The sequence below is a fragment of the Amphiura filiformis genome, chromosome 18 (assembly GCF_039555335.1).
Source record: "Amphiura filiformis chromosome 18, Afil_fr2py, whole genome shotgun sequence".
NCBI classification, from domain to species: domain Eukaryota; kingdom Metazoa; phylum Echinodermata; class Ophiuroidea; order Amphilepidida; family Amphiuridae; genus Amphiura; species Amphiura filiformis.
Genome location: NC_092645.1, coordinates 15284010 through 15310916, shown reverse-complemented (window position 1 = coordinate 15310916; position 26907 = coordinate 15284010). Strand labels below are relative to the sequence as shown.

At 35.9% G+C, this 26907-nt stretch overlaps 1 protein-coding gene across 1 annotated transcript in view; it reads right to left on the bottom strand.

The window, feature by feature from the left end:
* Positions 1-3297: 3297 nt before the first annotated feature.
* LOC140139914 (G-protein coupled receptor 22-like) overlaps positions 3298-26907 on the bottom strand; it is a 133188-nt gene continuing 109578 nt past the window's right edge. The window contains 2 exon segments of the mRNA XM_072161688.1: positions 3298-4464; positions 4467-5621. Coding sequence (XP_072017789.1) covers positions 4048-4464; positions 4467-5438 — 1389 coding nt within the window. The 5' untranslated portion in view covers positions 5439-5621 and the 3' untranslated portion in view covers positions 3298-4047.

Below are 26907 nucleotides of genomic sequence, written 5' to 3'. Positions count from 1 at the left end.
GTGACAGGTATCCTGGTCAATGAATTTACGGATGCGGTAAAGATTACGAAGATGGAAATTGACAGACTTTGTGAGGGTGGTAATGTGGTCACGCATAGACATGGTGGGATCAAATATGATTCCCAGATTCCGGATACAATGTTTTGTACATGTATGTGAAATAGCTTCAACAATGGTTAGCTGCATAATGGTAAAAATAACCTTGACCTAAAAAAGGGCGAGAGGTACCATATTTACGGATTCAGGCTAAATTTAAAATTGATATAAAACGTTTGTTTTTTGATCGATTACAAAAATTATTTTTTGTCGTATAAAAAAATTATATCTGGTGTGAATTACACTACAGTTTTTATTCCTAGGGCTCTTTGACTTCTTCAAATATTTTTTTTAATGATAGAGTGAATCCCCTGATAATCTATAATTACGCACAAAAGATCGAGTCTAAAGCGGCTACTTAGTCTGACCAATCAATGTAGATCTCAGCAAGCAAGGCGATATTTGAAATGGGTTTCATTGATAGTTTATTGATCATAACCAACGCGCGCGCAAAATGACAATAGAACTGGTTCATGCATGTTATGTGCCTAACATATTTGAATTGACAATGGGGTGGGGCTATCATAATTGACGCAACAGTCACGTTACATAGCTTGATAATTATTTGGAAGGGAGTTGACTATCAAAGCGGAACAGTCTCGGATTAGGAGAGCTATTACAAAAAAAAATAAACAAGTTGGTCTGTAGATTGATTGAGTTTTCGTCGACACGCAGTGCTCCAGTAGCACTATAACTTTGTTGCTGGTAGTTAGGGCTTAGTGGTGTGTTGGTATTAATATTTTGAATGAAGGAGAAGGTGGTTTTAGCTCTAATTCTCGCGTTTCACAATACGATGCGCCTCCAGCGGTCGCTGGTTCGAGGCCAAAATACGCAGTGCATCATGGGAAAAGGTCGACATCCAAAGCCCGCGTAATACGAATACAATACAGGAACATACATCATTGTGGGTTTAAATGTTATTATAATGATGTTACATGCGAATGCACACTATAACAACAATTTACAATTATAGTAGATCCATTTTCTATCTATTGATCACGGGGAATCCTTCGTGGAGCTGTTTCAACATATTTATTATCACACCCGTGTGAAAATTCAATAGCAGCTAGATGGCGATGTCGACTCTGGAGTCAAAAATTCGACTGCCAAGAGTAACCGCTGGCGGCGCATCGTATTGTGAAACGCGAGAATTATTTATCCAGTGATGGAACCGAGACTGTGGGACAGTCTAGTTGATCTGGGGCTGAAATTGAATGTTTTCGCGTGCTTTGCGCGCAAATGTCCTAGTAACATCGGAACAAAATATGTGATGCGATCAAGCAAAATCAGTCGGAACTCGGAAATATTGATTTTGAGATATAGCCAAACAAAGGACATATTTCCTTTTGTTTCCTATTGTTTAAGGAACTATTTAATTGCTCATATAGTTGTTCAATTTCAGTGGGGTTTTCTTCAAAATGCAGCTTTGTAAATGCTTTTTACTATTCTATAAGAAACTGAAAATTTAATATTTCCGAGTTCCGACTGATTTTGCTTGATCGCATCACATATGTTAATCCCCCTCTTTACGTAATCAAAAACTTGGCCACTGACTTGAGTGCACATGCCTTCCTCGGCACGTAAGTTCGGAGCCTCCATATTTTGGCCTGGCCCAGGGCCCCCATAAGGTAAATCAAGCCTTGGTTAAAAGGGCCCTTACTGCTCCTTATCCATGGGCCCTTGATGCTCTTGCTACGCCCCTGCTTTCATGGATACTGAATACAATAGGATTTTCTTCAACTTTCACATCTTGGGTTATCAATATTAATATTGGGACAATTGCAACAAATGTGATGTCATGATGCGCAGAAATAAATTCTGCTTCGATTGCATATCCCAAATATGGCTACGATCAAACGGTTTTGGAATAATGGTCATTAATTAAGTGGGTAGGTACTTTTTTGGATGTCTTTATTTGTTCACTTTTCACGGTGAAATAAATCAAAGATAACAAATATATTCTGAATGCACATTTCATATCTTTATTCCATATAATCCATTTTTTACATAACACATTGTGTTTTCATAAGAAAATAGTGACGAATGTTAAGAAAATACAATTTACAAAAAATAATGTGATAAAATTCTTTGTTTGTAACGCTTTTACTATGTTGATTGCACACAATTTAATTATAGAGCATTGATAATTAACGCTTTTTATACATGTCCATGATTCTATACTGCGCCGAAAAAGTATCCTTACACTTAATCTATTTTGCCTTAATATGTTTAATCGGTATATACTGAAATATGATACTAGGGTTGTACACATGGTTAAAATAAATATTATTGATTCTTGATCGTTTAGGTTTAAAAAAACAAAAATACAAATTTTCCAGTAAAATCACAGCATTGTTATTCTTTGGGATATGCTACTAAGCTAATTTTGTGATAGAATCGTCAATCTTGCTTAAAAAGCGCATAATATCTCCACATATCTACTCTTATAGCCAAAATTCTTACTAACATGGCATTCTTAGTAATTTGAATATTTAAATACCATTGCAATCAAATTTCAGTAACACGAGCAATGAGTAAACGAATTAACAAAAATAGAAAATAGTTGGAGAACAGTCATTTTGGCGCAGCATTATATTACACCTCTGAGACAAATGCGTTATTAAGCTACATGCCAATAAAATGGATAATATAAGATTGTACTTGTTCAAGATTAACTCTGGGATGTAGTATTCATGCATTTGACAATGAACAACACAATTTCGAATACCCACTTTGCAATATTTTCACACATAGCTTATGACATTAATCCAGTTTATACATTAACGTCCCAAATGAGGTATGACGATAAAAGGTATGATTGAGGGCAATACTGAAAGCAAAAGAACCGAGTATATAAAAGGTTGGATTGAATGGACCAAATAGAAAATGTTTCAATGATACTGTTTAAGTAAGATTAACTGAGGAGAACGCTCTTGAGATATTTGAACAATCACTAGGAGACAAAATATGTGATCGGGTGAAACATCCGTGAAAAATCTTCACCATTGTAGTGTAACAAACTAAAATATCGCTGGAACTTGTTAGGTGGTGCATTATTAACAAATTCTGATTCTAGGGATCTCCAGATTTTTGAAATTCTAGAAATCAGCCGTTCAAATTCGACAATCTTGCTCTCTATGCGCTGGAATGAAACAGCGAGAGTTGGCTCTAACTTTAATGTTAATGTTTCATGGGTTTGGTTTTGTGTTTGTTTGTTTGTTTTGGTGTGTGTTTTCCAAAAATTAGAATATACATGAAATTAAACTTTGTGCAAGTCTTTGGACTTAATTATCACAGTATACGAAAAAAAACATCCTAAAAACGCACGTGTTTGGCCCTTATTTCCAAACATTGACCAAATATTAAAATTTAACTTTCATTCCCAGCTAGAACTAAGCAAAGGATTGGGATTTATCTATGTTTCATTTGGCTAAACACGATAATAATGTGTGCTGTATTTTTCTGGGATATGAGTACAGCATGCTGAACCGTGATAAATAAAAAGAACCAGAGATGCAAACTGTGGGTATTGATCAGGCCCGTACGCAGGATTTCATTTGGGGGGAGCTGATTTTGAAATAGTGGACTCTTTTTCAAGGGGGTGCAATATTGTGAAAAGTGGACTTTCTTCCCAAAATTTGGACCTTTTTTTGTCCCCCCCCCCCCCCTGCGTACGGACCTGATCTTGACGGCCACACATGAATATCATGTCAATACGATCAACATTAATTCGTGACCAACGTTTCATTAATTCTGAAGTCTGATGCTTGTGAAAGATTTTGCCCACTGTAATATACATATAAAAACTGCAAAGGATGAACGATCTTTTCTTGACCAATGAGTTAAGCCGTATTTTCCATATTTTACGCCAATAGAAATAACAACTCATCTCATTGGTTTACAAACTATATATCGCTCATCTTCAAGAATTGAAAACAATAATATCAACCTTTATTCTACATTTTCGACATCCAGAGGGCTCACATCATCTTTATTTCCACCAACAGTGTATTCAAATTGCTTGATCTTTTTCAAAGTGCCGCCACCCCACGATGTTCGTCGAGTTCTTTCTTTGTTATTTCTTTCTTTTTCTTTTGCAGACGATGCACGTGGCGGTGGTGATGATGATTTACCCACGTCATCCGTTTGTTTTGTTTCAGCCCATGTGTCTTTAATAGTAGTGACGTCATTAGGCATAGCAACATCACCAGATAGTTTACCGTTTGGTTGCGTGTTGGCTGTAAATATTACATTAGGTGTAATGACCGTTTGATGTGGATGATTAGTCCCATTACGTGGTGGTTTTGGAGTTCTAGCTGGACTATGGGACGGTGTCGAATGTGGTCCTATCCGATTTTGACACAGGCACATCGACTAAACCATGAATTCGCTATAGCCCGCCTAAAATTCCTTCTCATAAATACATACAAAATTGGATGCATTAATGTTGTAGTATAAGCTAACGCAAGCAGCCACCACTCAAATAAATCAATTATTGGAATCGGTTTGCCATATGCGACGATGACTATACTAATTACAGTATGTGGTCCCCAGCAGACGATAAAAGTAGAAATAATTATCGTTGTAGTTCTAGAAACACGGCGCTCTGGATCTACAACATTATTCACCGCTGCAATTTCCCGCTCTTTCTTACTATTATCCTTCATTTGTAGACTCACGGTGGCTCGAACTAATGCGCTATGGATACTTTTGACCTTAGTCACTTGTATTATACCATAATACGCATAAATCATTACTGAAGATGCAATAAAGAACACAGGAATAGCGTAGAGTTCGTAATAGAAGTGCCGACTTGATAAAGATATCCAGATGTAACAATGTCTTGATCCATTCACTGCTGACATCTCATTGGCTGCTCTATATCCTGCAGGATCAATACCAAAAAATGGCGTACAAAATCCAACTAGAGCTAAAACCCACGTTAATGGTATAATCCAACGCACATTTTTAGTTGTGAATCGTCTGTGTAGTGAATGAATTATTTTATCATGTCTATCCAATGAGATTACTAACACGTTGACAGCCGATGCTACATTGGCGAATAAAACGGACGCCTCGTGGAAGAAACAGAATAATGGTGGTGTGTTGTGGCTTAAAAGAGCCGCTATTGACATCGGTATTGACACTAGACATATTACAATATCAACAATGTTCATGTTGGTGATAAATTTATCACCAACTGAACGGTTAAATTTTTTGTCAATATGGTAGCTGAATAACACAACCACATTGCTGGTGACACCTGCTAACATTTCTACAATTAATATGAAAGAAAGCGTGCCTTTGTACCACGTGGCATATTCGTCCGATTCGATCTTCATTCTGAATATCTAATATAATCCAATTCAACCGTAGCAAATTACATTGTATCCATTTGGTGGTTGTCTTTCGTAACCTGCAGACACGTAGTCGAACGTCAGATTTGAAATTAGCGCCACAGACATTGCTCTCAAATTAACTCTTCATTATAGCTCTGAATGAATGGATTGGTAACTTCGAATTCCCTGTATTAAAAAACAAAAAAACAAAAAACAGTTTAGAGACCGGCTCCAAATTACCACGTTACTTTTAACGTGTACACAACGTGCCACGCTGGAGTCATCACTTGTTAAATGTTAGTGGACTCCACTTTACCACCAAGTTACAAATGGCTAACTTACACCTTAAAAGTACACGTTGCATGGTAGTATACTTTAAGTGGTGTGAAAGTTCACACAAGTCCAAATTTTGACATTTCATCCGTCATTTCCAACATGACCCGGTAAGTACACGTTAAATGAACTTGTGAATTTGGAGACATTTCCATAGGAGAGTGCAAAATATGGAACATGGTTTAATCTCAATGTGTCCCTATGTGGTCAGCCAAGGTATCTACATACATCTAGTACATACACCCTATCCTTTACTCTGGGAGATGCATCACTAATCAGTCAAGGAGACCAAATATGGAACATGCGCATTGCATACTAATACCCTCCTATAGGACAATGGCTACACTTCGTTAATCTTATTTCTTGACGTGTACCGTATTATATTACCACACGGCGTTGTACAGCCAAGGTCTAAGCTCTTACGTACCAGATCACAGCCCCGGGGATATGTAAAGATTTACATTTTAAGATTTGACATTTTCGGTAAATCTCACGATCCTTTGTTATCTCGATGCGCACATCGTTACCGCACATATTGACCTGCACAGTAACGGTCATTAAATTAACGATGTGCGCATCAGCGTGGCTGACGTACTGAAGGTTACTTTCACTTTAAGGTTACGGAGGGTGAAAATTCCACTCAACTTGTCTTTTGTTTTTTAATTTTTATTTATGAAGTATATGTATATATTAAACATCTCAGAGATGTAGATTGAAAACATTGTATCAACAAAGTATTTTTGAAATTATTTTTGTGTATCAATATTTGCTCTAGATATCCCACAGCACTAATTCTTTTTTAAAGACAGTTCTTGTTTTAAGGGGACACTACACTAAATCCTTCCGCATTTGGTGTAACTCATGGAAGAAAGAGAAGGTGTGAGGGCTATCATTTTTTTTTGGAAGGGGAATCCCAAATATACATGGGGGGCCCGTGGGTTAGATTTTAAAAGGTATGCCAACATTTCCTGTCATCCTCCCTGGCCCTGCTCTCGGCCAGCCTAACTTTGCCAATGTGGAAACTTTAAATGGCCTAGATATTATGATGCAGATTTGAATGTTTCTGTAGTGTTTCCTAAGCCTTATAAAGATGCACTGTAAATGTTTGCCAAAAACTGCTCCCCCTCCCCATTCTACCCTCCCCAGGACTCATAATTATTATGCACCTAGTTACTTTATTGTATTTTCACATGTATTTCAATGGACATTTATTTAGTGATGTGCCCCTTATAGTGATTATTATTCCAGCGCATGAACTGGCAACCCTGTCATTTTCATTTGATTGCTAAAATCACTGAAGCATATGCACAGTGGAGCATGAGTATTCAACCAGCACTATACTAGACAAAATCAATAAAATAAGTACTATCACCTTGGCCCTGGCAACATTAACTAGCATTGTAAACAAGTTAGCACATGGTTTGAACATGATATTGATAGTGTGGAAGTTTTGGCAGAAATTTGTCAATTTCTGCAAGTTTTGTGAAAATCAATTGATACTTCCCATGCAGTAAGGATTATCAGTAGTAATACAGGAGCACTGCACCTGGAATATTATGGGATTGTGAATTGATACTGTGAAATAGCAGAAAATGTGAGTACTTGAAACTAAATGTGTGGATATCTTAGAACTCCATTTTGGACCATTTGGCCTGATATGCTGAGATGAAATAAATTATTTTTAATGTTTCCCGTAGCTGATTCATAAAATTTTGATATGCATGTGTTAGCTAATACTTCTAAGAAATAATGTAGGGAATAATTGTGTCAATATATTGGCACACTAAATTAATATTGTTGTTGCAAAAAAGACGACATTTACCCCATCATTTTCATTGACATTCTGTGAACATGTAAGCTTACTGTTTTAAATCAGGAGGACCTATCGAAAGAATAAATAGGTACATTATTTCATTGGTTTGTTTGTAACACATATGCGAAATCGCAATGAAATCGGACCCTCTCCCCATATTTTCCTGGCCTCTTTCCCAAAAAACCTTATGCTCATGAAATTGAACACAAATTGAAACACTTACAAAGTACATTTGTGTATGAGCTATGACGTTAAAAGTATTACAATAATAATCATTAGAGTGTCAACTTTAAGATGAAGTATGATTTTTAGGCCTGCCATGTTTATTTTTTGAAAAACAAAATATTTTAGGTGGCTACGTGCAGCCAATTTGCCTACACAAAATGTCAAAATCCTGTATTACCTTAAGGGAAGGGGTATGAACGTTTGGACGGTATTTATTGTGGGACATTAGAGCACATCAGACATATCGAATTGCATTCTGAATACGAAGAATGGCCTTCTGATATCAAATAATTTTGATTTTTTGAAATTCGCAATGTAATACACATTTGATGGCAAATCATTAAAAATTGATTTTTTGATATTTAACAGTACTCGAAGTAAACTTTATAAATCTGATGATTTCTACCTAACGTGTATGTAGGTGGGATGAACAGCCGACGATCAATTGAAAATTTTGACCGTTCGTATTGAAGATTATGGATTTTTTTCCCAAAACACCAACTCCCAGTTACATACACTTTAAGACTATATCATTAAATTTATAAAATTTACTTCGAGGACTGTTATATCTCCAAATGTGAAAAATATCAAATTTTAATAATTTGTCATAAAATTTGTATTATATCGTGAATTTCATAAAATGAAAATTATTTGATATCAGAAAGACATTCTTCGTATTCAGAATGTAATTGATAGGCTGATGTGCTCTCATGTCCCACAAAATATGCTGTCGAAACGCTCAAAACGCTCATTCCAGTTTTCTCAAAATCTCAAGAGCTATCTCAAAAGCCACTGAACCAATACTTGACGTGTTTGTACTCAATTTAATGCATTTTTATGATGATTCCAAATATGTTCATCAACAATTCTTATTCTTATTTTTTTAAAGCAAATTGGAAACCTGTTGTCTGCAGTCGAAACCCGCGTGGAGAGAGTTAATTATGATTGAGGGTTTCCTGTTCTTTTTATCAGAAATATTTATACAAAATTCAGGCAATAAAAACAAAACGAGAAGATACGCAAAAAGAAAACCCGAATATTTAAGCTATTCCCTGTAATGATATTCATTTGATTTTTCCTTCGATATCAATAGGATATAGCACCCTATTAATGAGAAATGGCTTGAAATCATGATAATAAAATATAGACATATATTCTAATTTTATTAAATCGATTTTCGCGATCGTTATTATGATGAATCACCCATAAACCAGGGTAACATTTAAACATAATACTCTTCATACTTTATGTCCTCTTTGAAGACAACGAATTAAAGCCTAAAATCACCAATAAGGACCCTATAATCATACTTTGATGCAAGCAGCGTCGGTATATATTGGAGCAAACTCGGGTGTTATCATAGTTCGTACCCTTTTGAGAATAGTTTCGACGAGCATAAAGCATATTCTATCCACTGATATAACATGCATAGAAAGTATTAAAATTGACTGTCGTTCAATTTAGAACATAACCAAATGGGCCGATTATTATGCTGATATCGTGCTTATATCATCAAAATGGTACGAGTCGTATTATGATAGACATTAAGGATGTAGAGAAAATGGGCCTTTGTTGCTATAAGTAAATTCAGTGGAAGTCAAGTGTGCGTAACAAAATAGCTGCTGGTTGTGAGGCAGAACATACTTAATCTGGTAATATATTGCTCTATATCATATTCCATACCGCTTATCAGATGTATGACATATATACACCAGAGGATGATTTAAGCACTACCCAGCAAGTCTTGCGGTTAGCATAGCTGTGTGAGTGAACATGGCAGACACCACTGCCCGCCCACTGCATACACACGTGCATGGTTAAATTTGAATTTCGACAGATGTATTTACAATAAAAAAAAAACCTTCAAAAAGTTGGTCGATTCCACATTTTTATGTTATCTACAGAAGGTGTGAATTATCCTTCATGCATACATTACTTTAGATCTGAAATCGACCAAGTAATAATGACACACACGCAATTCTAAAACAACATCTTTTGCACAGAATTCAATGGGATATGAAAAGTAAAGTGGCAGTTGAAACTCTAGTGAGTTTTACAGTGCATGATGGGGCTTCCTTAAATCATCCTCTGTATATACACTAGCATAATAAATATGGTCATCTGTCAGGACACAGCTCCTTAACGCCAATATGCTTCTGGTCCTGTGTTATAAACTGGGGCACGTTTGTGTTACATAGTAAAAAAGTGAAATGTTTCAATCATTTTACCTACACGTCTCATTTGAAGTGGTTCATTATCTTGAGCATATACCTTTTTTTAATGAAAATCTGTTAAAAAATGAGAGAGTGCGGGCAAAAATATCTGCTATATGGCATGCCACATGGGCGCGCCATGTGATATTTGCCCAAATTTCAACCATTTTGGTACAAATCATTAGTGAATGTTGCAACAATGTGTTGATTTTGACAAAGCGGCAATTTTTGCAAACATCGGATCTGGTGATCATTTTTGTTATCTGCTCTTGCACTGTCTTCTTAAACTTGAAAGTATAATGTTGCCCTATGATAAGCCTTTTTGAAGTATGGCGGGCTCAGAAGGAGAGGGCGTACATTGGTTTGGGTAATCTTTTGTATGCTTCTCAGCTGACAAAAGATTACCCAAATCAAAGTACGCCCTCTCCTTTTGTGCCCGCCATATTTCAAAAAGGCTAATGAGGTTCGTGCTACTTTTAATTTGTACTTTTAAAAACCCGGTCAACTGAACTCACTGTTTAGCATGTTTAGCACTGAACGTTAAATACAAGGTGACAAGACTTAGTGCTATAGATTATGCGCGGTAATTATTAGAGCTGCTTTGTCGAGATTTCTTTTATCTTACAATATTTTGACTAACACTGTATATTAAACCCCGCAAGGTACGACCAGGGAAGATGGTGACACCTAAATTCTTGGATGACACGAATGAAGAGTGCATATCTAATGAGGTCTTTAGCGCTATAAAACCTTTCATAAGAATGCATCATACTCATGATTTCCGATAACACTGGATAACAAATGAAAACTTTTTCATTTACCTAGCACGTCACACTTTCAAGTTAGTTTTTACTGAAAATACTATATAAAAAGACATTACAAAATGTATCCGTCATCATGTTTGTGTTAAACCGTCCTTGATACCTAGTTTCCGTCACTGAAAGGTCTTGATGGAACCTTTCACCATACTCATCACTTTACCCTTATTAGGTGGAAAGAGGTCAAGGTGAGACAAGAAGCACATTTTAGGCTCATTTTAAGCACAGATGTTGAACCCAATTTGCTTCAGATCCCGCTTCAGATCCGGAATCAGCATGCTCGATTTAATCTAGAACACATACTTTTACCCCACTAGCAAAATATGTGTTATCCAGTGTAAAGGTCTATCTGAAATGCGTCATTTTTCCACACACCCTATTATTAACTAAATGTGATAAGACACCTTTGGGAAGACCATTAATATTAGGCTTTCAATATAACATTACTAAAGCTCAAAATGTTGTCAAACGTAATATGATCTATCAACACTTTGTTTGTTTGTTCGTATGTTTGAATGGTTTCTCCACTGTGCGAAACACGTAGGTCCTAATAGGACCAGCCTGAGGTACAAGCATATTGCCCAACCTCAAAGCTATGAAAAGTCCTATGTAAAGCTTTCCAAGAAATTATCATTAAGAAATAACATGCAATTAGTAAGTTTTTGGCGGGTTCGCCGTCCGACAAGATTTGAACTGATGTTTGGAAATAACAGTTCCATTTACTTGTCCGACGGCACACCCGCTAAAATCTTAAAATTGATATGAACTCCCGTCGTAAAGCCTATTCCACAATTTTTTGGGGTCACGTAAGACCTGCCAATTGAGCTCTGTGTTAGCACAGGACGTCAAATGGAAGGTGACAAGTATAAGGTAGCACAGATTACGCACTGTAATTATTAGAGCATCCTTGTTAATATTTTCTTTTATAGGATATATTACAGTTTTTTTGACTCACATCACAGAACCTCACATTGTATACTAACACCAGTGGATATAGGTGATTACTGTACTAAACATCGCAAGATACGACCAGGGAAGATAGGTGCATGATTACTATATAATTACGTCGCAAGATGGCACCAGGGGGATAGGTAATTAACATGATTAAAGGCGGTTTCTTGAAGCATGGGTGCTCTGGCTTTCTAAGCCACCAGGCTTAAGCCCAATTAGTCCTACCAGTGCTTACAATTTCACATCATACATCACCTAGAAAGATAAATCAATAAAATGGATTCACATTGGCTTAGGAAGCCAAGCTTGGAGAAATCGGACCTTAATAACTTAAATCTTGGATTACAAAAATAAAGCGTGCCTACTACATATAATCATGATAATGCTGTCGTAACACTAAACCTAAAGATATGGAGGGGTTAGAGGAAAACAATCTGTCTGCAATAGCTGCCCAATAAACATTTGACTATTTCTGTATTCTATATTGTACATATGTAACTCACATGGCAGCTATTGCAGATAGGGTATTCTTAGCAGTAAACCCTATATGTGACTCCTCGCCACAACTGAGCCCGGATGTCGCCAATCATCATTTTTGAGATATTCAACCAAAATATTCTGCTTGAAATTAGCTTTAAAATGATGTATATCATGTCTATAATACTTGACATTTAAGTAGTGAAAAATCAATAAAACAGTCAATAAATCCTTTCTTTCCTATTGTTTATTGTTAAGTTCGATGGAGCATATCTCAATAGTGGCACTGGCGACATCCCGGCTCAGTTGTGGCGAGGAGTCACATATATCCTTTAATGAGTAATATCCTAATTGTATATAATCTTATAATATGAGTATAGGCGTCAAATTTCACACACTCTGCTAAGAAGGTGTATTTTTATTTTCCCGTTTCTTCACAAAAAGCAAAATCAGTCTGAAGTCGGTCATATACAATTGTCAGTTTCTTATTGGATTATAACAAACATTTGCAAAGCTACATTTTTCGGAAAGCTTTATTAAAATTGGACAACCAGTTCAAAAGATATGAGCAGTTAAAGAGTTTCCAAAACAAGATGAAACAAAAGGAAATGTTTCCTTAAAATCAATATTTCCGACTTGATTTTGCTTGATCGCATCACATATAGCCTATACTATAGTATTTCTTTTTATTCTTCTTTTGAGTTGTTTTGAATACCTAAATACTTTTATTCAAATGAGCATGATGAGTAGGGCCTATACTCTAATGCACAAAAGTTTATCACTGAATATATTGCAATTATAAATGATCATTAAACATTTGTCATTGACAGCGCATTAATGGTATATAGATCAACAGAAACAAGGCGACAAAGTAAAGTACAGTCAACTGAACATTGTTATTATTTCTCCACAAAGGCCATTGTAAATATTATAAGCCTATGATATCGTCCCCGATGCAAAAGTCAAATAACCTCCATTAAACAAACAAATGTGACCTTAAGTTATGGAGTATGAAATATCGAACACACTCAAAGGACTGTGCATGCATGTGTAGAAGCTTATTGGGGTTAAAGAACTGTGCACTGGTAGATAAGCATGAATGGGGTCCTAGCGATTGAACATGTTCAATGTCAAAAGCGTCGCAAAAGCAATCCTCACAAAGCCCTCAACATTCATTCAACTGCTATAATTAAATTTTCTCAGAAAGCAATCATTCGTGGCCATTGGACTTTATTATTGTAAATAAAAAGTATTGCAATTTTGTCATCGTTTATTAAACAACACATAGGGCCTGCACTTTGGCTCGACATTTGAAAGGGGTGTGAATTCATTTTTGGATACGCCCCTATTATAATTAGGTAATACTCGAACACATTCCCTATATGTATATACATGTCCCACATGTAGTAAATCTGTCTGCTTTATCTGTATTGTGCCTTTCTTAAGCAAATAGTTAAACACGATTTCATCAAACATTATAACAATAGCTCTTTTACAGTGTAATCATCCCGGGCAATAATTGGGCAATAATAGAGGATGTGCGTGAAATTATTGATTAGCTCCATACAAAGGATTTGAACCGGTGTCCTTCACCGTAATCATGGCGCAATGCAGTGCATTCAATCAAACGTTGTCGTCAACCTATTTGATCCTATAGTGCATTTGTTATGTGTGTGAGACGAGCTGTCGCGGTAGATTGCAATAGCTTGTAATCATGCTTTTGTTGAATGAATTTGAATACTCCGCCATATTTACGGTATGAACGTCATAATCTAGGTGATTATTTGCATTGGATGTCTTGAATACGCTGGCGAAGTTGTGTAATAATCGGATTAATGCTATAACAGTAGGTGAATACAAGTTTTGAATATATCGCGTTGCAAAGCCCCATCCCAGCGAAAGTGAAAAAAAAAATCAAATTGTTACTTTTATAAATTTTTTTAATGAAAAAAATGGCAAAAAACCCAAGAAAACGGCAGTATCGACGAAGTTGAAGCCCCATTCAAATAGGCCTACATGTAGCTAATTTATATATACTGTCAGTATTTAAATTCAATCAGTTCAATTCACGCCGAGTGTCCTTGACAGGTTTGACTCTGCTTCAGCGGTCATGAAAGAATTCAAAAGATAACCTCTGCCCCAACAATCCCAAGCAATTGTCTGAAACTGCTCTTCGGATGATGATAGTCATATAATGATCAAAAGATTATTTAGAGGTTAATAACTGCGCATCGGTTATTTGGAGGGCATTGTGAAAAATCTAAACATTTTGCCTTTGGAACCGAGGGATATTCCGAGGTCCAAAGCAAAATGTTTAGATTTTTCACAATGCCCGACATATAACCGATGCAAAGTTATTAACCTCATTCATAACCGTCACTTTGATCTTTTAACTTTACAAAATAACACAAAATTTTCCTCAAAAGTTTGTAAAATAAACAATTTTACATCTTCCTTTCCCAAAATCAATCAGGCTAAAACAAAACGACCAATAACAAAAGTGCGTATCAGAATCTGTGCAAATATGGTAGCGCGCAATCCAAATACGGCAGCCAGCGCGCGCGCAGTTCGTTGGACGCACAATACGGCGCACGCAGAAGTCAATTGTGTGCGACATTGGAACAATTACGCATTTTGCGGTCAATTGTGAGATATTAATGACCTCGATTTGCGTTCGCGTTTTCACAAATAATAAAATATGATTGGATCGCACGCATCGCGTTTATTAATGAGGTTATGAATACTGAAAGGTGAAGAGATTAAAGTGACGGTTATGAATGAGGTTAATAACTTTGCATCGGTAATATGTCGGGCATTACGCCCCTCGGGATATTCCTCGGTTCCAAAGGCAAAATGTTTAGATTTTTCACAATGCCCTCCAAATAACCGATGCGCAGTTATTAACCTCTAACTATATCATTGAAGACTGAGTTCCGCAGTCTAGTACAAAATCTGAATTTTGATGATTTTTACAATCGTTCAGATGAAAAAATAACTGAATGGGCTGTTAGTTCCCTTCTCTCCTTACCCTGGCAATATGAATCAAAGAAAAATAAAAAAAAAATTAAATAAAACAAGAAAAAAAAAAAAGACAAAGAAAAAGAAACAATAAAAGAAAAACAAATATGAAAAGTTCGAACAATATTTGGTTTATAAAATTAATGTGACCGTGATGAGGCTCGAACTCACCACCTTCCGATTTAAAGTTCGAAGCGCTCGTGTACCAAATTCTGACGCCTTACCAAGTGAGCTGTGCTCCTGAGATACGAAATAAAAATAAAATAATACACTGTATACCTGCTTGTGTCGGTAATTGATTTGCTCAAATTCCATAATGGTACAGTGCAACAGATCAAAAATGCCCAAAATTTAAAAGCTATATAATTTATGAACAATATACACTACACATAAAAATACTAATACAAGGGAATTTCAACATAAGAATCCAAACAATTACATGTAAGTACCAACATGCACAGCTTTGTCCTTATATCACATTTGGGTTTTTAACAAAATGTTATCAAACCTCTACTGTGATTGGCAGCTGCACAAGGCATCTCTTTGATAGCTGATAATGGCCATCCATTCAGCAAGTGGCTACTAACTGACCTTGACAGGCTTGAATGAGCACTGTCATCTGCTACAAATCCATCACACTCTAGGACCTGGTCGCCTATATTAATTTACTAGTCAACATTTGCATAGGAACCGCATAGTCGGAGGCAAGGTTTATTATTGATTAGGCGCGGATTCTAAAAGTACAGCTCCTATGCGTGTGTAGCAAAAAATTGGAGTAGAATGTTTGGAATCATGTAACTAAAATACTACTATTCTGCAAAATGTGCTCTTACCAATTTAAGCATTTCATTAGCTTTAATTTGACATATTGTTTGACATGTTTGGAATTATGGTAAATCATTAAATAAAATATTTATTAATTAATCAATTATGTCAATTAATAAAAATTTAATGCAAATATGCATATTTTCTCTGACAGAATTGTAGGATTTGACAAGAGCCATCTTTCTTGTAAGTTTGATTCTTATAACATACCGGTATCGTATTGCGTCCCGTTATAGTTGCAGAAAAATACGCGTGCAGGACACACATACGCACACGCACCCCCCACACACACACACACACCCAGAGGATCGTACCGCTTTACAATCGTATAACATTCATTGGCGCTAGTAGTAGTAAATTCCAATTTTCTTTGCTTTACCTCACTTGTTCTGCTCAAAATTAAAAGGGGACATATCTGACAGTAAAAGCTTACATTTTATGGAAATTATGTTTAAATTTGCTTAAACAGCACAAAACAGATAAAGCAGACTAATGTACTATACATAGTCCTATACATGTATGGTATGCAGGGACTGTTTAAGAATATATCATTAGATTTATGATATTTACTTCGAGGACTGTTATATATCAAAAATGTGAAAAATATCAAATTTTAATAATTTGTCATAAAATTTGTATTATATCGTGAATTCCAAACAATGAAATTTATTTGATATCAGAAAGACATTCTTCGTATTCAGAATGCAATTCGATATGTCTGATGTGCTCTGATGTCCCACAAAAAATACTATCGAAACGCTCATTCCAGATCCCTTAATTTGGTTAATTTTCTTTGTCTTTTTTTTTCTTTTCTTGTTTTATTTATTTTTTTCTTTATTTTCTTTGATTTATATTGCCAGGGTAAGGAGAATAGGGAACTAAAGGCCCATTCAGTGATTTTTTGATTTTTTTTCATCCCGACGATCGTAAAAATCATCAAAATTCAGATTTTGGATACTAGACTGCGGAACTCAGTCTTCAATGATAGTCAGTAATTTTTATATTTTGGACATTATTATGACTATCATTTGAGGACTGAGTTCTTATGATCCGAGGAGCAGTTTCAGATAATTGCCTGGGATTATTGGGGCAGAGGTTATCTTTTGAATTCTTTCATGACCACTGAAGCATAGTCGAACCTGTCAAGGACACTCGGCGTGAATTGAAAGACCATGTCACTCGCCACAAAAGAATGTCAAAGGTCATAAAAGGCCTATGGCTGATTTTGTACCTTTCGTCATTGTCATAGATGTGCTAACGTACATAGCTTGCTAGTGTAGTGGTTCAGCCGAAAGCCGTGTGTCTAAGACAAAAAAATAATGCATTTACGTGAGTCTGTAATTTATATACCGGTACTGACAGTATATAAATTAGCTACATGTATTTGAATGGGGCTTCAACTTCGTCAATACTGTCGTTTTCCTGTTTGTTTGTTTTTTGCCATTTGTTTTTCATTAAAAAATTTATACACGTAACAATTTGATTTTTTTTTCACTTTCGCTGGGATCACTGAATGGGACTTTGTAGCGCGGATTATTCAAAACTTGTTTTTACCTACTGCTATATAGTATTAATCCGATTATTACATAACTTTGCCAGCGTATTCAAGACATAGGTTATGTAAGGGATAAACTGTACATGGGTATAGGGTATAGAGGCCCTGCATGCTTTTATCGATTGGCTCCAAACAAATGATTTGAACCGGTGTCCTTCACCGTAATCACGGCGCAGTCCATTCAATCAAATGTCGTCAGTGTGCGAGACGAACGATGTATAAATCTGGAGGTCACATCATCACTTATCATGCTTATTGTAAAAAGTTTGTCCAATGCATATACTGTGTGTATTGTTCCCGGGTATTGTCAATGCAGTCAAGCAAACAGGTATTATATTTTTGAAAAGGCCGCTATAGTATATTCACAGGGGTGTCTCGAATGGCCAATCATATGGGACATAATCAAATTGCAGTGACTGCTTCCTTTGTTACCACATGTCAGTCATCTTGTGATTATTGGACCATGTAAACCTGCAAAAAACGAGCCAAAGTGCAGGCCCTATGATTAAAAAAAAAAACATTGCTAGGTATATCGTTACTTGGTTTAAAACAATAGGACTTGTCTATATACCTAGTTTAAAAGGATAGTAATTATCTTTACCTCGTTTAATAACAATAAGAATTATCTTTACCCAGTTTAAAAAGAATACAGACGTAAGTAAAAAATGATCACATGTGGTGCGATCAAGCACAATGAGTCGGAAATATTGATTTTGAGATATAGCCAAACAAAGGAAATATTTCCTTTTGTTTTTTGCTGTTTCGGAAACCCTTTAATTGGTTGTTCAATTTCAATGGGGTTTTCTGCAAAATGCAGCTTTGTAAATGCTGTATTTACTATCCTATAAGCAACTGAAAATTTTAATATTTCCGAGTTTCGACTGCTTTTGCTTGATTGCATCGTTATTTACACGTAGTAACATGAATAAAGCCTGAATTGACCCGTCCTCCAATGTACCTGTTTTGCTTATTACTAGCATCTACAGCGAAGACCGATATTTTGATATTCAAACAAATATTTCTCTGAAGTATAAGAATATGTCATGTATGTAGGGTTTCTGAAAGATTGATACCGGACCTAGGTTAGGTTAAATCCTTTACTTACTTGCATACTCAATTGCATACTTTTTAAATCATCGTATTTACTTATTCAGCTGTTAACAGCGCCACCTACGTCTGCTACCAAGAAGCAACAGACGAGAAAGGTCACAGCTGATCATTCAATTTGAGAAAGTGCAGTGCACGAAACGTCATTGAGGTATGTCAACATCACCTTTTGTTGGATTTGTTTACGAACATTTTATATAATTGTATTTGGACAATCCTGATGAATCTATTTGCGGATCGTATTTACTTATTGTTTAGAAATTACAGCGATATCTCCCAATTTCTCCGATGATTAACTGGTAAACACGAACACGACTAACTTATATAACTTTGTTTAAAAATGATAATATTTGAGCTTCAATTTGGATATATCCTTGCAAGTAAACAAATGACATAAACTAGTTTTTGTACCAATCTTTTAAACCCTGTATTTATTGTAAATGCAACACCACCTAGTCAGAAGGCATTATATACGTATTATAATATCCGACAATATAGAATACAGGGATTGTCAAATGCCTATAGGGTATCTATTGTAAATAGGGCCCTTTTACGCTTACTTTTACCATGTTAAAATCCTCGATTACTTGGGAAGACAGGCGTAGACTCTGTAGAAATATTACCGTATTTCACCACGAGGGCTCATATTTTTGTTAGCCGGAATGAAGAAGTGTCAAAACAGATATAACGTAAATGGGCCAATGAACGACATTTCTTCCTCTCGCGACGACAATGCCCTACCTTCAGAAAATGAAGACTATTTTCTATAATCAACACCATACTTGAGCGCACTGCATATGACTCAGAGACTGTAGAATGGCAAAGTTTTAAGTAGAGAGAAAACAATACTAATGTTCCATACAACCAAAATACTACACAGAAATTTCAAAACACTAAATAGTTTATCAACAACAAGGCGCATGTTTACTGCTACACAAATTGAAAATTGACTCTGGCTTAAAGGAAATACAGAATAATAATACGGAAGTAGTCTGACATATTCCTTGATTTTGGATCTGTCATCTTTATTGAAAGCACACCATTCAGCCGGGATCAAAGATATACTGGGCAGTCTCATTTTTTTCATGTGGATTACTAGATATACAATAATGGCATGCAGTTTTTTCACTTCGATATCAATTTAACTCCATTATGTGCTTAAACTTCAATAAATTTCCTAAACTTAAACAAAAGTCCGATTCAAATTATTGATCTAATTTTCCTATAAGTTTTTGTTTTGTCTTTGTAATTATACCCACACGTATTGGGCTATTGCATTTAAAATCCACACTAGAAGATTGTGGAAGATTTTGGAAATATCTTCAACAGTAGGAGTATGTTTTTCAAATGTTTTGGTCAGAGTTACTTATTTTGAAACCTTTACTCCCACTGTATTATGGCTTTACCTATATCTTCCACAACTGGAGTAAGTATTTCAAATGGAAGTTACCCAATTGTCTATTTGATTCAAAACTTATACTCCCTCTGTAAAAAGACTTGAGCTAAATCTTCCAAAGAGGTAGTGTGCATTTCAAATTGAATAGCCCATTGCAGCTTACGTAAGACCTGATCAATCCTTTTGTGTCTCTCAAAATTACAACACATTTTGGACGACACTTCCATAAATCATGTCCCTTCTTGTTGATGCGACTAATTTTATCAAAAATCTGTAAAAGAATACTCCAAACAATAGCCCGGAGTTTTTTTCGTGGAAGAGAACTTTCTAATAACCTCCATCCAAACCCTTATACTAGTGTGTTAAAATAAAGTAAACCGTTTGAAAATGCCACTGGATTAAAACGTATGAGGCAATTGGTAACAATGCTTTAGTTGATAGCTGAATCAACATCTTGTCCTCCCATAACTGTAAAATCACTGGCGTGTGACCATCAATAAGGACTCATTGGATTTTTTGTGAGCCGTGTAAAAATGCAGTTGCGCAAAGTCAATTGCAGAATTGTTTGGCAATCGTGTGCGGATTGCTTTGAAACACCAATTGGAATGACCCCTATATACGATATCATGATCTTACATTATTTATTGTTGTGGAGCTATCTGACTATCTGAAATCAAAGGAAGTCCTCTTGCAGACCTTGATGAACTCTAGAGACACACAAGTTGACATCCTCAAGCAGGACAGACTTCTCATAAGGACGTGGTGTGAATGCCATGTTGATGAGGAGAGCTGAAATCTGCATACAGAGGAATGGTGGCCTGGGTGGCTATGTGGAAGATTAAGACTGTCAAAGTGGTCAAACATGTTTTCATGTTGCTTTGATTTTAATTGACTTGGCGCAACTGTGTCCTTATTACTAGTTACACGCCAGTGATTTTACAGTTGTGGGAAGACAAGATGTTGATTCAGCTATCATTTATAGCATTTTGACCAAATACCTCATGCTTTCGGCATTTTTCAAACTGTTTACTTCACTTTGATACATCTTGTATCATACAATGAACAACAACAAAAACCAAAGAGTGATTATCATTTTCTGTAAATGTGTTCAAAATAATAATACCTTGAAAATTCTTGGCTTGTACACGTACTACAGAAAATTGTATAGGCCAACCCTGTGGACACACGCAATTCTACAACAATAGGTAGTGACAGATTGACAGTTGTTGTTTTTTTGTTGTTGTTGTTTTGTTGTTTCTTTGGTTTTTGGGGTTTTTTTTTGGGGGGTTTAATCAGCATGACCAGTGAATGGAATTACAACATAATAACGAGAAACCATTAATGGACAAGATTACAATAAAAATTCCTTCAAAAGGAATAGGTCGAGTAAATGATTACACATAGTAAAATGCACTCACAACTTTGAGGAGACTGCCGTCCGTGATTTGGTAGCCCAATTCGGTGACTTTTGAATGATTTTTACAATTTCCTGTCCCATAGAAACCTATGGTTAAGAAAAATTGGGCGACTTTTTGATTATTTTACCTGCGATTCTAGCTGATATTTTTGGCAACCCTGCCGTTCAAGGTATATGCCTTAGGTGCTAAATGTATAAATCTGTTGATTGAACAAATCGATAAAATACTAAAGTATATAACATGAGTTTATACTTCAGTCGCTAGCGGAGAGACAGTTTCAACCAATGAATGCCATTGTTCTTTTCAAAGTATCAAAGAAACATTAATTTAATTGTCAAATCTCAAGAAGTCGTCGCTGGCCTCGCGAGTATAAGTACCCTGGGGAATCAATTTATATTATATTAGTGTGAAACTCAGGAGTAAAATAATGGCGGGAAATTGAATATGCCGCCGCGGAAATATGATTGAAATACCCCCGTGCAATATCCGTTATGCATAGTGAGCCAGGGAGGATGGTTCTAAAATTTAGAAAACCTTTTATAGTGTGTAATATTCTTATCATGAAAAATATAATTTCCCCTTGATATCCAAATGCTGATCTATTGCTCAATGTTATACAAGAAAGATCCCATTCTATGGTATTTTTTAGATATAAATCTGAAAACTTCAAAAATCATTTCAACAAAAAAAAACATCTTTAAATAAAAATAAAAAATCACCGCGAGCACCGTCCTCTTTTTTTCGTGTTTGGGTTATATATAGTAATGTTTATTTTGGTTAAGTTGCATTTTTTTTTAATTAACTTCATAAGATTTTAAGGAAAGGTTAACTTTGAGGCATTTTTAGTAGTCCAACCTATATAATTGTCCGACTTCAGACTGATTTTGCTGATCACACCACATAATTTGCAAGATATTTTCAAGACTATGAATTTATGTTATATCATACAAGTTGCAGACAACACAAGTCATTGGCCCTATATTGATGATCCCAGCTGAGATACGTTAGTACCAACAGGGCGGGAACCTTAAGCAGACAACCTTGAATCACCGGGAGTAACCTGATATCACGGAAAGCACCTTTAAGCTTACTCGTTCCCTTTTGTAGAATAACAATTCGTACGCATGTAGAGGTGACATACAAGATGATGGGTATATGGGTTCTAAGGGACAGTTCACAAACACTTGTTAGGGGGGCCTGGTGCAAAATGGGGGGGGGTCCTTAAAAGTTTTGTCCCTCCTAGGCTGGCCTGAAAAAATTGACCACAAATATTCCAGGGAAAATTGAGTTTAGCTTTTTTATGGAGTTGACCCATGTCAAAAAGGGTGCCCTGAAATTTTTGAGACCTGAAATTTTGATTTGATTTGATTTGATTTGTTCGGGTTTTGACAACCCTGGATAACCCAAGAAAGCCTCTATTGAAGCTTATTTCCATTGGGGTCCATTTTGAACACCAGGGCGGGTTGGGAACAGTCAGGGGTTAACACCCTACTCTTTTCGAAACTGGCTGCGAGATACATGTACAGGTATGGCTCTCTGTACACGGGACCGACGGCTTAACGTCCCCTCCGAAGGACGGAGTACTTTCATGATTCATTTACCCAATTTTAAATGAACCATGGGGAGAGCGGAAGTCTGAATTTAATCTACAGAAGTTGCCAATTAATTTCACACTGTTTTTTCCAAGTCAATATCCCAGCAAATCGCCACCGCCGGGAATCGAACCCGGGACCTCATGCACTAAAGGCAAGTACCATAACCATTGCGCCACGCTCTCCCTATCTTGAAAAGGGGGACCGAAATATTTTCGCGATGATTTTTTTTTTGCATCCCCCATAACAACTGTTTGTGAACGGTCCTAAGGGGATCCCAAAGTTTAATACAAGGGGTATAATTTTCTCTCCCTTTGCAAAGATTTTACTGGGAGGTCGAAAATGCTCAAAATTTCATATCATTGACCTTAATTCAAGAACCGCAAGACCTATGGAAATATATAAATGCGATTACTGGCTTCCTTGACTCATTTCCGTTAAGTTCAATGTATTAGAATTAACAAAGTATACTACATATTTTAAAATGGATAAAATTTGATGAATATGGCTCCATGCAGCTGCCATCCCCTTGCCTTAAATCAGTTATACAAGTGACACATGAAACACATTAGGAATTAGCTGTTCTTCACATAAAATGACGTTTAATTATAGAAATACTGCTTTTGAGAATAAAATATTACTTTATAGATTCCGTAATTTACAATGGTATAGACGTAGGTCCTATATATTTTTATTGAGAACTTGGCCCACGCTAGAGACATTTGTCAGAGTTTGTATGCAGACGAGATAAGTCAATGTCCTATGATGGAATCATTACTCTTCCCCCAAATGACTGGTTCATTAATGGTCGCATTTGTAACGGCCTAGTTCAATAACCTCCAATCAATAACCATAACTCAAAGTCTAACCTCAAAATGTAGAGTATGAGTTTTTGTACTCGACACAGAGAAGGTAAAGACAAAGTACATTGGGGTTAAAGAACTGACGAAACTGTGTCATGACGGATGAGTCTGTTATAGTGGTTGCAATATTGCAAGCATCCAAGGGAAGGGGCACCAAACATATACAACCTGTCATGGCCAGTTCACCTGAGTTCATGGAACATCTCTGAGAGGCTTCAAATTTTGACAAAAAACTTTCACCGGGTCAACTAACGTTGTATTTTTATTTGCTTGTTGAAATGATATAACTTATGTCCCTATGGATAAAAAATAAAACGTTTCTAATAATGGTGCGCGTAATTAGGCATTATGCTAAAAATTTGTTTATCAATATTTTATCTAAAATAAATTAAACAAGTTGCTGAAACAACCCGATTTTTAAAACATTTTTAAAAAATTCCTTAATTTTTTTCATTCGTTCAAATCAATTCAAAAGGTAGCCTTAATAATTTATAAACGATTTATGAAAACAACTCATTGACATTTTTATAAACGCAACTACATTGGAAATGCAGGGAAAAGTACACATCCGCCATTTTTCCATATTCTTAGTATATGAAAAGAAACATGTTCTATGGATGTTAGTATTTAAAAAAGAAACGTCTGTTCTATATAGATATAATCATTGTAAATGTTATACATTGTTGTGGATTAATATGTAAAGGAAATCTGCAAAACCAGTTTAATTGTTGACTTACAGAAAGAATATACATTACATAAGATATATTTATATATTCATACGCCAATTTTCATGATGCAGTCATGTCTACAGTAGAATTCATCACGACCTTTGCAGGACTTAAACCCCATTAAAAGCTATTAAACCAAGCTATTAAAAGCTATTAAACCAAAGTGCGAATATTTCCAAACATCTAAATTAGCTAAAAATTTAGGACATGTTACAAAACTATATTTTCTACAATTTCAGAAGAGTACTTTAAATATTGGCCGGTTATTTTTCACACAGCGACGTTAACTGGGCAATTACCTATTACTTCTAACATACACTATTTGTAGGGGTTACGCGTCAATGGTGAGAGCACTGTGTATGTGTATAGGAAAACGGACAGTAACTGCAGTATGTATAGAATCTAATACGTACACTTCTTCACACGACACCGGTAACCTTTGCTTTCACCAAGTTTGAGAAAGGGTGTTGATGAAATTACCCGACAGGATAGGCCTAATGCTATCTAAATTTATGGGCTAAAGTTCGTTAAGTACAGGGGAGGGTGATTCCGGATTACCTTCCTATGGCTATCATCTTCAATTTTTACAGCATTTCATGCGACTTACCTTATCTATATGTTAACATGTGGGTGTCGACCAAGAAACCAATAATAAACCAAGAACAAATACCGTAAGATATGTTGGAATGTTGAGGTTTTGTTGTTGTTGTTGTTGTTGTTGTTGTTGTTGTTGTTGTTGTTGTTTGGTGTTTTATCATTTTTTTCTTCTTTATAATTAACGACATTTCCGATCATTTAGTCTGTGTGCGTTAGTTAAATTTCTTTCTGAATCAGGAGTATCAAAAATTAAATATAAAAAACGAAGTATTTATTTTTGTTTCAAACAGTTTAGTTTGGAACTGGTGTTGTTGCTGTTGTTGTTGTTGTTGTTGTTCGTATTGTTGTTGCTATTGTTGTTCTTGTTCTTGTTCTTATTCACATTTACTTAACGGCATTAAAAGCACCAAACAACCTCACTAATTGCCATCAAATATGCACTGATGTAAGGACAACTAACAGTATACCGTAAAGATTCGCCTAATGAAGCACTTGGGCTCCTTTGCTTGGGGTACATTTCATGTGCAAATAGAGAGCTCCAGGCATCCTCTGAAATCTCAAGAAGAATTAAGGTTGCCGTACCCTTATTTGCTGGTTGGAATTTTACGGGAGGGTACTTTTAAGTTGTGCCTAAAATTCCACTGTATCAACATGATCAAGTAACCCTGCGCCATTAGGCAAATCTTTACGGTATTCGTTTTCATGTCTACTGATATAGGAACAACTAACACTAACAGGGGAAATCCATTTTGAAAATGACAGAGTGGAATATTGCAAGACCGCATTATTTTGAACTTTCCAATCACTCAACACTCACTGCGACAGAGGGACACAAGTCAAATGTAGAAAATTAGATTCACACGACGCGCGTCTCCGTAAAAGATTAAATTACTACACCTATGCTACTGTTCCATGATTGTTTTTCCTGTTTTAGAAACCACACCCATATGAGAAATAAAAGGTTTACATGTTCTATTAGTTCTCCCCTAAGACGTTTTAAAATAAATCAAAAGGTTTGTAACGGAATTGATAAAATATAGGCTCAACAATTATAGTAAGAAAAAGAGCAAGGTGCACCAACTTGACGTGGGGAAACAGGTAAAATACAGACTAGAGAATACGCAAGAGGGGGCAAAACCAGTAATGTAGGCATTAGAAGTAGGTAAAGTTCGATAGACAAAAATTACCATTTCCAAGGCTCACAAAAGTGCACAACCTGCAAAAACAACAAGGATCAATGAGATTACAAACATATATTAGAACAAGTGATGAAAATCACTGTGCACATAAACAGACTCTGTAAACCAATCAACCAATGTAGGCACAAAAACAGACAAAGTTCGATGGCCAAAAATTGCCAATTTTAGAGCCCACAGACTGAGAAGTGTCAGTAAAACAATGCAAAAGTACACTGGAGCAGACAAACAGACGAAAAAACCCGACGTTTCGAGCAGATAAACTGCTCTTCTTCAGGGACAGACAATAAAATATAAAAGCAAACAACGAAAACTACATGCTGTAGTTTAAAAACAAATTCAACACT